Genomic DNA, 14,366 nt, shown 5'->3' with positions numbered 1-14,366 from the left:
GCACCGTGGACCTGATTGAGAGTCCACGGGGAGGATTTCCTTTGATGGTGGGGCAGAGCAGGGGTGAAACCCCTTGACTGCCCTGCTAAAATGCTAACTAAGCCCTGCTTTCAGGCAGAGAGGCCAGGGGCAGAGGTACCAAGCAGCCAGCAGGGAGCCCAGCTGCGGGCCCTAACGAGGCTGGCTCCCTGCAATAGACTGGGCTAAGCAGCAACAGCTGGGCTGAAGGCTGGGAGGGCTATAAAAGCCTTGAACAAAACTCAGTCAGGAGGCTAGCCAGGGAGGGGATGGGAGACTACAGCTCTATCTCCTCACCACAGGAAGGACACCTCAAGGGCCAAGAGAGCCTGGAAAGGGGATAACTGTTGGGGGATAAAGGGGACTGTACAGTAAAATAAAGCACAAGGGTGAAACATCAAAAAAAGGTGTGGGAACTCTTATTTTACCAGCCTCAGCACAGGGAACAGGGCGAGAAGGCTGAAACCTGTGCAGCCCCTGTGACAAGTGGGTGTTGCTGCAGTTTGATGTAAGCCATAGTTATTTTAATGTCTGTTCCCTGGACCCCCCCTGCTCTCCCCTTGAGCTGCGTCTGCGCTAGCCCTAACCTTTGCCATCCTTCCGATTCTTTATTTTTATCCAGGGAAAGCCTTTTTTTATAGAAGCCTTTTAAAATTTATATTAAAAAAAAATAACGTATTCCTTCTGCACTACAAATTTTCTGGAAAATGTGAATCTCTCCCTTGTTTTCATCATCCCGTCCAGACTGCATGAAGATCTGAAACAGCTACAGTATTTCCCAGCAGCCGTGGCAAGCTCTGTGCCTCTGTGTAAGGACTAATTGGACTTGGCTAATTACAGTTAGGGAGAAGTCTCAGTAAAACATATTTTTTAGAGCGGTCAGAATATCCAGAGGAAGACACTGCAAGCAGTGGATGATTGAGATTCTCCCAGCTGTCGATTGCTTAGCGACAAAGGCATCATTAGTCTGGTTTGGATTTAGAATTGGGGATTTTACCAGATCAGAGTGTGTCATGGGGGGAACCTAAAACTTTTAGGTGGGAATTAACCAGCTCTTACTGCTTTTGTTTCACATTGGTGTGTAATCGATAGAGTGGATTCTCAGCTCTGGGCAAAAACAAATCTGCTTTTTTATATGTGATTCTTGGATAGCTCAAGATTCATATTTTCTTACTGAGTAACTTAGAAAATCATGTAAAAGTCCATTCATTCCTTTTATAGATAAAATATGTGTTATCCAATATAGGTGAAACCAATCATAGTCATGGTTTGATTGCTACAGTCTCTGGAATGCTCCCCCTTAAGCTTTAGGAAAGTTATAATGTATTGTAAGAATGGGCTTTCGGCTCGGAAAGATTTTCCTTTTGATCTGGGCTATGGAAAGAAGACAGGATAAGGAATTATTAGTCTGCAGTGAGAGCTACTTGATCAAAGCTATGTTCTCACGGTGGTTTCACTACTACGTTAACCCTGGGTTAGTGATTTGATTTGAACGTCATCAATCCCAGCTGCTCTTTCTTAAGCACAAGGACTCCAGACAGGGCTTATGAAACCCCCTTGGGGAGAGTGTGGCCTTAACATATGCCTGTTACTGCATTTCAGCCCATTCTTGCCCAATGACTGTCTGCTCAGGGCTATTCAAGAGGAAGGTTATAAATATAAAATCAAATTTGAATAAGAGAGTGACCCTCTTCCCTAGCCTGTCCCCCTTCCAGTCTTCACAAAGGAAGGGCCCATTGTCAGGAACAGCATGAGCAAAGCCCCTGTCTTTGAAAGTGTTGAAACACAGCATTAATCTGAGCACTGGGCTGGCATAACCTTTCTAGCCCCTGTTGTGAACAAAGCATGTCCTACGCCAACTCTGCAGTAAAGCCCAAAACAAACAGTAGCTCTTGCCAGTCATTCATTACAGCAGTGGACTGTTCCATCTGCTTAGAGTTGAGCAGGGGAGCTACTTGTTGATTTGTTTTCTTAATAAATGTATATGCAGCACCTCCAGTGTCCCCTTGTGTTAGAGTGCCCCGTACACTGTAATCACATCAGGATAGCTTGGCTTGGCTTTCGAGTCCTGAAGCCTGATCTCACAGCTGTTCATGCAGCACCCTCTAGCTCTCACACTTGGACACACATCTATGTTTACATTCAACCAACCAAAGAATTGTCCAGTACTACCAGGCCAGTGATACCGGTATTGGTGCTGAGTTGGAACAGTTTTATTTCTGTGAAAAGTGGACATGCCTTTGCTCTTACACGGTATGTTCCTTGCTGCTGTAGTGAGGTGTCTTTTAAGCTGTGGTGGGACTCAGAATTTGCCAACATGATGTAAATTGCCAAACAGTGAAGGAAAACTAAACGGGCATTAATATTGAGGAATAAATATTAGAAATATAACCACTGCATGATTGTTGCTATGCACAAAGCATGGAAATTCAGACCATGGTGGTAGCAGTGGAGACTGAAGTTGGATCTCCTGCTCCAAAAGCACAGACTCCTATTACTTCTGCTACAAGAGAATCTCCATTAGCTATTAGCAGTATAGGGCCAAGGACACACAGTTGAACAGTTCTGATTCTATCTAGTAGAGTAGCATGAACTAGCCAATTTATTGCAACACAGTGATCGTTTTAAAATAATCAGGACTTTTAATCAGTGAAGTCAAGATGATTAGTTTTTGTAAGTGAATATTGTATTAGTTCTCTTGATGCCAGAATATCTATTTAAAAATCTCTAGTGTAGTTTCAGCCTTGCTACAGGATAAGCTTGTAAGACATGGGCTAGTAAAACATCTAATTCACCTGACTTGGCTTTTTATTTTTGATTAAAGGGGATCTTATTCCCAGGCATCAGCAATTATTCAGCACTAATCAGTTCTTCAGTGGGGTGCAAATTCCAGATCCAGAGAACAAGGTAAGAGTGCCCTACAAACTTACTTGAGTCTAACGCTAATCAGCAATTTGTATGCTATGCAAATGAGATGGTTGTGTTCGGGAAAGAGAAGTGTTCTTGCTTTTACGCCCCAGGAGAGTCTAGTTAGATTGTTGTTCACAGAGCTGCATGCAGGGCTACAATTAAGCGATAACTGATTGAGATTCAGGGCATTTCCTTGGGATTAATGACCTGATGGAAGGAACCGCTGGCCTGTGGCACAGCTAGAAGCCATTCATCCTGGCCAGTCGGTATTCCGCATGAAAAGCGCTACACCGTGGTGGTCATTGCTGTTGGACACAGCAAAGGCCAAATGCAGACACATCGTAGGCCCTGATCCTGCAGAAACTGAGGCACTTGCCTCTCTTTAAGCATGCAAGTAGTGCCATTCAACTCCTGAGCATGACTCTTTGTAGGAGAGGTCGGCGTGGGCTTAATTTTTAAATCTGAAATTTCAGACCGGACCCAAGCCCACCCAACGTGGGCGCAAGAGGGCCAAGTCATTGTCTGACCCAGCTCTGGCTCTTCCCCCAAACTTGAGTCAGTGTTGTTGCCACATCCTGCCCATGGGGTTGGCAGCACCCCTAGCTATGTGCCCCGCTCCTGCCAGCCGCTGCGCTGTGTGAGCATTGCCAAGCAAGAGGTGCCCCAACTCCTGTCGGGTGCACAGTCTGGTGAGGTGGCCACGGCTGGTGGGAGCAGGGTACACAGCCGCTACTCTGCCGACCCCACGGGCAGGAGGAGGGAAGCCGACCTAGCCCAAGCCTGAGAGGGTCAGGTCGTTTTCTGACACAACCCGAACCCAACCTGGTGCTTGCAGTCGGGTCCCATCAGGGTTGGGTTGGGTTGCAGAACTCTACTTTGTAGGGTCAGGCCAACCAGAAACCAGAGATGGAAAAGCCCGTTACCAGCTCTGCTTGTCCCTTTCTCTGCTTGTTTGGGATCATTCCCTGTGGTATGTACTTGAAAGTCTGTCCAGTCCAGTGTTAAATGACCCAAAGAAGCCTCTTGCTGTATCCACTGGGAGACTTTACCTCAGTCATGGCTTGTTTGGTTTAATCTGATCAGTTAAAACTTTCCTTTGATCATTTTTATCCTCTCACCCCTAATCTGACTCACTCAGACCTCTAAACAATTCCTCTTCTTGGTGTTTACTTGCATCTGATACATGCATCGGGTTATCTTATTCCATCTTAGTTATTGTTGTATGATCAATATGTGTGTAATGACTTCAATATTTCCTCATGGCTTAACCCTCACAGACCTTTGTTATTTTGTTGTTCCTTGTCTTTAATCCTCTATAAAATTCCTTTCGGTTTATCTAATACTGGGTATACTGGAGTCAGATCACCATGAGCCATGACTGCAGAAAAATATGGGTGCCGGGAGCAAACAGAACAATAAGCAAATCATGATTCAATCACTGTATGTTCATTCAGTAACTGTGTGCTCAAGTAGCTTTAAAATGCTGTTGATTGTGAAATAGGCTGAGTTGGAAGTGAAAAGAGATGATGAATGCATCACGTGTAGGGCCCTACCAAATTCATGGCCATAAAAAATGTGTTACAGGCCGTGAAATCTGGTCTCCCGTCAGAGCTGGGGGGCCGGAGAGGGGCAGCTGCTGACTAAGGGCCCGCCTCTGCAGGCAGCAATGCAAAAGTAAGGGTAACAATACCACACTATGCCATCCTTACTTCTGCGCTGCTGCTGGTGGCGGCTCTGCCTTCAGAGCTGGGCTCCCGGAGCCAGCTGCTGCCTCTCCAGATATCCAGCTCTGATGGCAGCGCCATCACCACTAGCAGCGTAAAAGTAAGGTTAGCAGTGATGACCCCCCCCAACTCCTTTTTGGGTCAGGACCCCTACAGTTACAACACTGTGAAATTTCAGATTTAAATAGCTGAAATCATGACATTTATGATTTTTTAAATCCTATGACCATGAAATTGACTGAAATGGACCATGGATTTGGTAAGGTTCTAATCGGACACAATACTCCAGTTGGTTAGGCCTCAACTGGAGTATTGTGTCCAGTTCTGGGAACCGCATTTCAAGAAAGATGTGGAGAAATTGGAGAGGGTCCAGAGAAGAGCAACAAGAATGATTAAAGGTCTTGAGAACATGACCTATGAAGGAAGGCTGAAAGAATTGGGTTTGTTTAGTTTGGAAAAGAGAAGACTGAGAGGGGACATGACAGCAGTTTTCAGGTATCTAAAAGGGTGTCATCAGGAGGAGGGAGAAAACTTGTTCACCTTAACCTCCAATGATAGAACAAGAAGCAATGGGCTTAAACTGCAGCAAGGGAGATTTAGGTTGGACATTAGGAAAAAGTTCCTAACTGTCAGGGTAGTTAAACACTGGAATAGATTGCCTAGGGAAGTTGTGGAATCTCCATCTCTGGAGATATTTAAGAGTAGGTTAGATAAATGTCTATCAGGGATGGTCTAGACAGTATTTGGTCCTGCCGTGAGGGCAGGGGACTGGACTCGATGACCTCTCGAGGTCCCTTCCAGTCCTAGAGTCTATGAGTCTATGTGATGTGGAAAGCATGTTCGTGATAACACCCTGAGAATTGAAACAGTTACTAATATAAATATACTTTTTCCCCCCCCAGGAGCCACTAGAATTGAAATTCCCTAACACTTCATATACTGCGCTAGGACTAATGAAGGTAAGCGAAGCACTGTGTGTGGCGAAGTACAGAGTTCACACTTAAACTCTATCTAGGTTATCCAAGAGAAGGATAATTCACTATTAGTCACCTGCGTGTGTGACATGTCTTGGAGAATTCTGTGTTGACTCTTAACCCTGGAAAACTCAGACTCCAGGGATCCATTTAAAATAACCCAAAGCCCACAGATGTTCATTAAAACCAGCTGGCTTTTAACATCTGTAATATTTTAATGTCACAGTACACAAAAGAATACCTGTGTCATCCTTAGCTGTATGACGTTTTTCTAGGGCTGCCTTCATATGGACCCCGCTGAGAGGCTCACATGCGAACAGTTACTGCAACATCCATACTTTGACAGCATGAGAGAAGCAGACTTGGGAAGGGAGCATGAAAAAGTCGCTCGGAAACCAGCCCGGACAACTCGAAAGCACGTGCCAGGGGTAAGACTTATTTCATAGTGTTCAATGTCCTATAGCCTCGTGTAGGAGCCTGTTTCCCTTTTGTAGCTTCCGGCAGGTGGAGTTAGGGTGACCAGACAGCAAATGTGAAAAATCGGGACAGGGGGTGGGGGGTAATAGGAGCATATATAAGAAAAATACCCAAAGATCAGGACTGTCCCTATAAAATCGGGACATCTGGTCACTCTAGGTGGAGTTGGAATTCTTACACCTGCAGTTTTTGGGGAGATAAGGATCCCCAGATCAGACCAGCAGTGGGCTGCAGAAATGGGTGGCTGACTTGTAACCCAAGAAGACAATTAACTGCCTTGCTAACAAGCCAGCCCAATGCAATCTAAACTTTAGGCTAAATCTTCATTGAGACACTGGGGGTGAACAAGAGACAAGTGTAATTAGCCAGAGCCAGTTAGAAATGAAGATGCCTGACAGAACGCTGTCATGATTAGTTATTAGATTCGGACTAGCTCATGATCTCTTGTTTCTGTAGGCTACACTCTTTTCACAAGCCAGGAGCTCCTTGCATCCCTCCCCCACAAGCTCCTGTGTGCCACCCTCCCGCCCCCCTCTATTTCAGGGACTCCCTGAAACTATTCCCGCCTCTTGAACAGAGTCTCTGTGTCCTCCCAACCATCATACTCATTTCTTTTCTTTCTGCCTGGGAGATAAGTCATTCACGGTGTCAGCATTTTAAACTGTACTGGGAGGACAGGCAGAGCTGAGATGGGGATGGTGGTAATGCTGGTAGGTGTAAGAGCTGCCATCAGCTGGGCTCATCACTCTATAGACAATTGCAGAGACTATTGAAACTGCTGGCTCTACTAACCAGGTGCCGAGCTCTGTGTCCACCCCTCCTTCCCTTTCTTTTTCCAGTTTCTGATTTTTACCAAAATCACTAGTGTTCTGCCCCTTGGTGCCTAGACCATTCATTGACATTTTGGAATTTGTCAGATGTGGCATTCAAAAGGTCTTGCAATAGATACACACACGGAGAAATGCCATCACGCCAAATGTCGGGATCTTTGCTTCACTTGGTCAATAAAACTGCACACCCTGAATAAGCTTTGATGTACCAAATTCAGCCACCTCTCTGCTTGGCAAGACAGGGTGCCATGAACACATCATCCAGGGGTTCTGATCTCTACACTGACTTCCTGTTGAAACACAGTCCAGCCCAAAGTCTCTAAAATTGATGCTTTCAGTCCTCCAAGGGATTTGCACTAGCCATCTGTGAGTTCATCTTTCCTTCTGACCTTCCACAACAGCTGCATTCCACTGGAACACTGAAACTGCCATCCTGGGTCATGCCAATGGTCCATCTGGCCCAGTAGCCTGTCTTCTAACAGTGGCCAATGCCAGATGATCCAGAAGGAATGAACAGAACAGAGCAATCATAGAATAATTCCCTGTCATCCACTTCCAGCTTCTGGCAGTCGGAGGCGAGGGACACTCAGAGCATGGGGTTGCATCCCTGACTATTTTGGCTAATAGCCATTGTTAGACCAATCCTTCATTTATGTATCTAATTCTCTTTTGAACTCCATTATTGTTTTGGCCTTCACAACATCCCCTGGCAGCTAATTTCACAGGTTCACTGTGAATTGTGTGAAGAAGTACCTGCTTTCGTTTGTTTTTAACTATTCATTTCATTAGGTGACACCTGATTCTTGTGTTAAGGAAGTTTATTTACTCCTTCACATATTTACTTTTACTACACTAGTCATGATTTTATAGACCTCTGTCATATGCCCCCCTTAGTCACCTCTTTTCCAAGCTGAAAAGTCCCAGTCTTTTTAATCTCTCCTCATATCGAAGCTGTTCCACACCTTTAAATATTTTTGTTGCCCTTCTCTGTATCTCTTTCATTTGTACTGTATCTTTTTTGAGATGGGGCAACCAGATCTGCATGTGATATTCAAGGTGTGGATGTACCATGGATTTATACCATGACATTATGATATTTTCTGTTTTGTTACCTATTCCTTTCCTTATGGTGCCTAACATTCTAGTCGCTTTTTTGACTGCCGCTGCACAATAAGAAGATGTTTTCAGAGAATGATTCACAATGACTTCAAGATCTTTCTTGAGTGGTTACGGCTAACTTAGATCCCATCATTTTGTATGTATAGTTGGAATTATTTTTTCTAATGTGCATTATTTTGCATTTATCAACAATTTGTTGCCCAGTCACCCAGTTTTGTGAGATCCCGTTGTAACTATTCAGTCTTCTTTGGAATTAATCATCTTGATTATTTTTGTATAGTCTGGAAATTTTTCTTCCTCACTGTTTACCACTTTTCAGATCATTTGTGAATATGTTGAACAGCATTGGTCTCAGTACAGATCCCTGGGGGATACCCCTATTTACCTCTCTCTATTCTGAGAGCTGACCATTTATTACAACCCTTTATTTCCTATCTTTTAACCAGTTACGGATCCATAATAGGACTTTATCCCATGACTTGCTTACTTTGTTTAAATCTATACCCCACATTAAGAAACACAGTAAAGGAATGATTTAGATGTTGGCATAGAAAGTACGCTTATTAAGTTTGCAGACGATACCAAACTGGGAGGGATTGCAACTGCTTTGGAGGACAGGGTCAAAATGATCTGGACAAATTGGAGAAATGGTCTGAGGTAAACCAGATGAAGTTCAATAAAGACAAATGCAAAGTGCTCCACTTAGGAAGGAACAATCAGTTTCACACATACAAAATGGGAAGAGACTGTCTAGGAAGGAGTATGGCAGAAAGAGATCTAGGGGTCATAGTGGACCACAAGCTAAATATGAGTCAACAGTGTGATACTGTTGCGCAAAAAAAAGCAAACGTGATTCTGGGATGCATTAACAGGTGTGTTGTAAACAAGATACGAGAAGTCATTCTTCCACTCTACTCTGCGCTGGTTAGGCCTCAACTGGAGTATTGTGTCCAGTTCTGGGCACCGCATTTCAAGAAAGATGTGGAGAAATTGGAGAGAGTCCAGAGAAGAGCAACAAGAATGATTAAAGGTCTTGACAACAAGACCTATGAAGGAAGGCTGAAAGAATTGGGTTTGTTTAGTTTGGAAAAGAGAAGACTGAGAGGGGACATGATAGCAGTTTTCAGGTATCTAAAAGGGTGTCACCAGGAGGAGGGAGAAAACTTGTTCACCTTAGCCTCTAATGATAGAACAAGAAGCAATGGGCTTAAACTGCAGCAAGGGAGATTTAGGTTGGACGTTAGGAAAAAGTTCCTAACTGTCAGGGTAGTTAAACACTGGAATAAATTGCCTAGGGAGGTTGTGGAATCTCCATCTCTGGAGATATTTAAGAGTAGGTTAGATAAATGTCTATCAGGGATGGTCTAGACAGTATTTGGTCCTGCCATGAGGGCAGGGGACTGGACTCGATGACCTCTCGAGGTCTCTTCCAGTCCTAGAGTCTATGAATCTATGAACTAAAAAAGAGCCACCGTGGCTTAACAACCATGTAAAAGAAGCAGTGAGAGATAAAAAGACTTCCTTTAAAAAGTGGAAGTCAAATCCTAGTGAGGCAAATAGAAAGGAGCACAAACACTGCCAAACTAAGTGCAAGAGTAATAAGAAAAGCCAAAGAGGAGTTTGAAGAATGGCTAGCCAAACACTCCAAAGGTAATAACAAAATGTTTTTTAAGTACATCAGAAGCAGGAAGCCTGCTAAACAATCAGTGGGGCCCCTTGATGATCGAAATACAAAAGAAGGGCTTAAAGGTACTGGCCTGTAATTGGGAGGATCACCTCTGGAGCATTTTTTAAAAATTGGTGTCATATTCACTATCCTCCAGTCCTCTGGTACAGAATCTGATTTAAGTGATAGGTTATGCACCACTCTTAGTGGTTCTTCAGTTTCATATTTGAGTCGTTCAGAATTCTTGGGTGAATACCATCTAGTCCTGGTGACTTATTACTAGGGCTGCCAATTAATCACAGTTAACTCGTGATTAACTAAAACATTTTTTATCGCGATTCATCGCAGTTTTAATTGCACTGTTAAACAGAATACCCATTGAAATGTATTACATATTTTGGATGTTTGTCTACATTTTCATATATAGTGTATTCTGTGTTGTAATTGAAATCAAAGTGTATATTTTTATTACAAATATTTGCACAGTATAAATGCTAAAATAGTATTTTTCAATTCACCTCATACAAGTACTGTAGTGCAGTCTTTGTTGTGAAAGTGCAACTTACAAATGTAGATTTTTCTGTTTCATAACTGCACTCAGTAACAAAACAACAAACTTTAGAGCCTACAAGTCCACTCAGTCCTACTTCTTGTTAAGTCAATCACTAAGAAAAACAACTTTGTTTACATTTACAGGAGATAATGCTGCCCTCTCCTTATTTACAAAGTCACCAGAAAGTGAGAATAGGCATTTGCATGGCACTTTTGTAGCCAGCATTACAAGTTATTTACATGCCAGATACACTAAACATTGGTATGCCCTTCATGCTTTGGCCACCATTCCAGAGGACATGCTTCCATGGTGATGACGCTCGTTTAAAAAAATAATGCATTAATTAAATTTGTGACTGAACTCCAAGGGGGGAGAATACCATGTCTCCTCCTCTGTTTTACTCGCATTCTGCCATGTATTTCACGCTATAGCAGTCTTGGATGATGACCCAGCACATGTTCATTTTAAGAACACTTTCATGGCACATTTGACAAAACACAAAGCAGGTACCAGTGTGAGATTTCTAAAGACGGCTACAGCACTCAACCCAAGGTTTAAGAATCTGAAGTGTCTTCCAAAATCCGAGAGGGACAAGGTGTGGAGCATGCATTCAGAAGTCTTAAAAGAGCAACATTCTGATGCGGAAACTACAGAACCCAAACCACCAAAAAAGAAAATCAACCTTCTGCTGGTGGCATCTGACTCAGATCATGAAAATGAACGTGCCTTGGTCCATACTGCTTTGGATTGTTATCGAGCAGAACCTGTAATCAGCATGGATGCATGTCTCCTGGAATGGGGTTGAAGCATGAAGGGACATATGAATTTTCAGCACATCTGGCACAAAAATATCTTTAGATGGCAGTATCGCAGTGCACGATTCACCCCATCAGTGTCTCCTGCTGGTCGTCTCGGGAATTAGCTCTTCCAGCCTCTGGAGCACCCTCTGCAGGCCAGTGTCCCGCTGCCACTGGCCCCCACGTCCCTCCCAGGACCCAGTGCCATTTGTCTTTGAGGTGCTGCCCCCTGGCAATACCCCTGCAGTCTCAGGGTCTCCCCACCCAGGGGAACCCCCAACCCTCTATCCCCACCTTGCCTCAGTCATGGGCTACTTCCAGTCACCATCTAGCCCCTGCTCGCTGGGGCAGACTGCAGTGTAAAAGCCACTCCTCGTAGGCAAGGGGGTGTTGGACCTGTTGCCTCTGCCGACCTATTTTGGGCTTCCCTCTGCAACCCCAGTACCCAGCTGGCCTTACCCTAGGCCAGCAGCCTTGGAGGTTTCCAAGCCAGAGCTCCCCAGCACCTCTTGCTTTCCCCCAGCCTTGCTCCACCTTAGGTACACTTCCCAGCAGCCAGGCCCTTCTCCCTCTAAAGGCAGAGAGAGAGTCTCTGTGCCAGCTCCTGGTTCACTGGCCTTTGATAGGGCCAGCTGTGGCCTGATTGGGGCATGGCCCAGCTGCAGCTGCTTCCCCAATCAGCCTAGTAGCTGCTTTCTCCCAACTACAGCCCTCCCCAGGGCTGCTTTTAACCCCAGTTCCTCAGGAGTGGGGCAGCCACTCCACTACAGTCAGCTACAACGGTGCCACGAGAACACCTGTTCTCACTTTCAGGTGACAGAGTAAACAAGAAGCGGGCAGCATTATCTCCTGCAAATGTAAACAAATTTGTTTGAGCGATTGGCTGAACAAGGAGTAGGACTGAGTGGACTTGAAGGCTTTAAAATTTTACATTGTTTTATTTTTGAATGCAGGTTTTCTGTACATAATTCTACATTTGTAAGTTCAACTTTCATGATAAAGAGCCCTACCGTACTTGTATTAGGTGACTTGAAAAATACTATTTTTGTTTTTTCACTGTGCAAATACTTGTAATCGAAAATAAAGTGAGCACTGTACACTTTGTATTCCATGTTGTAAATGAAATCAATATATTTGAAAACATAGAAAACATCCAAAAATATTTACATAAATGGTATTCTATTAACAGTGTGATTAATTGCAATTAATTTTTTTAATCACTTGACAGCCCTACTTATTACTGTTTTATCTGTTTGTTCCAAAACCTCTTCTACTGACACTTCAATCTGGGACCGTTCCTCAGATTTGTCACCTCAAAAAGAATGGCTCAGATGTGGGAATTTCCCACAGATCTGCTTAAGTTAAGACCAATGGAAACAAATTCATGGATCAAATCAACTCCTCTGCCTTTTGTCATGTGATTGACTGATAACACTAGTCTTTTACCTGCCTGTCAAATAAATTATTTGCCCAAGATAAATGGGTTGAGTAAAATTTTGAAGAGCTGTTCCAAGGAAAGTTGTATAATCACATGAACAAATGCATATCTTCTCTGGGTCGCTAAATGTGAGAAGTGCATAGCTGTTTTATGTAGCACAAATGTTTTCAAATGACTTACAGTATCATTTAGAAAATGAAATGCATAAAATTACTTCCTATGAAAGTATAAACTGTGCTTTCTGCTTTAGTTACAGCACCTGCCTCAGTTAACCAGCAGTAACATTTTACCAGCTTTGGATACCAAGAAGTACTATGGCAACACAAGAAAATTAAACTACCATTTCCCCAACATCTAACAAGATGGCAAGTCACTACTATGAGAGCTATTTATTGTTCAAAGGGCAAGCCTTCAACAATTTCTAAAAGGAAGACTTAAGGTGAAAAACTAAATCAATGTAAATTTTACAATAGACACATAAGTGATCTGTGAAGTTAGTTTGTGATGGGTCACCAATGGAAGGAAACCTCTGCAGAGAGCTCAGAGCTGCATGCTAATCAGTATTCTATATATAAAGGAAAATACAAGTGTTTTGTTTTTGTTTTGTGATTATATTGTGGTTCAGTGTTACCAAGAGCCACTGCTTACAGTATGTGACTTTAATAAACCATGTTGAGTGCCTGTATTCAAGACTTTGCTGTGAAGTCACAAAGCATGCCAAATAAATTTGTTTCAGAAAGTCCCATTGTTTCAAAGCATTAAAAATAATGAAAAAATATACTATACATTACACAACACTAGATAGTTGAAACACCTCTGCATATGCATAATTTTATTCACATGAGCAGGCCCAACAGTGGGACTTTCTATCTAAGTAAAGTTACTTGTGTGAGTTTGTAAGAATAGGGCTGGAGACCGTTCAGCTAATTGCAGCATTCACTCAATTGGCTGAACATGGTAAAATATATTTTTAAAGTGCAAATAAGGTGTTAGGAACATTAGAAAAGTCTAAGGTAAATGGAATGCCCAACAGACTACAGCATGGTGGGGCATGATGGTGGGGACAATAAAATAGATACATACTCTTTTAGTAAAACATTGTTGTTGCTTTAGAATATGTTTTTAGGTCTCCACTGCCTCTCTCTTTCTGGCATTATCAAGAGATTTCACTTTTTATTTGGTCAATACCAGAAACTGCTCACCAGTAGTTTATAATACTAGAAAGGAATGAGCAGGAAGGCCTCCTAAATATCTATACTAGGATAAATCTAATTTCTTTGTATAATCTCAGGATGTAATACTTTATTGGTTTTGAATAAAAATTAATGTAGCTCACCTTTCTATTTGTGTATCAATGTTTGATTATGGTGTATGTCATTAACATCGGCAGTACAATCGCAGAAGTATTTTTAACAGCTGTTTGAATCCAGAGAAAGTAGTAGTCTTTTGACTACTATCAGAGGTATAATGCAGTTCAAAAGCTTGACATTGTTTTAGTGGGGCAGACAGCCAGACATATAGTCTTGTGAGGACAGATTAATGTATTTGTTTTATACTTTAATGTTCATAGAATCATAGAATATCAGGGTTGGAAGGGACCTCAGGAGGTCATCTAATCCAACACCCTGCTCAAAGCAGGACCAATTCCCAACTAAATCATCACAGCCAAGGCTTTGTCAAGCCTGACCTTAAAAACCTCCAAGGAAGGAGATTCCACCACCTCCCTAGGTAACCCATTCCAGTGCTTAACCACTCTCTGAGTGAAAATTGTTTTCCTAATATCCAACCTAAACCTCCCCCACTGCAACTTAAGACCATTACTCCTTGTTCTGTCATCTGCCACCACTGAGAACAGTCTAG

General features: G+C 43.0%; 1 protein-coding gene across 1 annotated transcript in view; it reads left to right on the top strand.

Moving 5' to 3' along the window:
• The window catches only part of CDKL1 (cyclin dependent kinase like 1), a 35,634-nt gene extending 21,791 nt beyond the window's left edge, over positions 1–13,843 (top strand). The window contains exons 6-9 of the mRNA XM_030562828.1: positions 2,843–2,925; positions 5,555–5,611; positions 5,902–6,054; positions 12,757–13,843. Coding sequence (XP_030418688.1) covers positions 2,843–2,925; positions 5,555–5,611; positions 5,902–6,054; positions 12,757–12,864 — 401 coding nt within the window. The 3' untranslated portion in view covers positions 12,865–13,843. The remainder of the gene's footprint in view (positions 1–2,842; positions 2,926–5,554; positions 5,612–5,901; positions 6,055–12,756) is intronic.
• The last annotated feature ends 523 nt before the right edge of the window (positions 13,844–14,366 follow it).

The sequence above is a fragment of the Gopherus evgoodei genome, chromosome 4 (assembly GCF_007399415.2).
Source record: "Gopherus evgoodei ecotype Sinaloan lineage chromosome 4, rGopEvg1_v1.p, whole genome shotgun sequence".
Lineage (NCBI taxonomy): Eukaryota > Metazoa > Chordata > Testudines > Testudinidae > Gopherus > Gopherus evgoodei.
The sequence above is the reverse complement of the archived record's forward strand: the minus strand, read 5'-3'. Positions and strand labels throughout refer to the sequence as shown.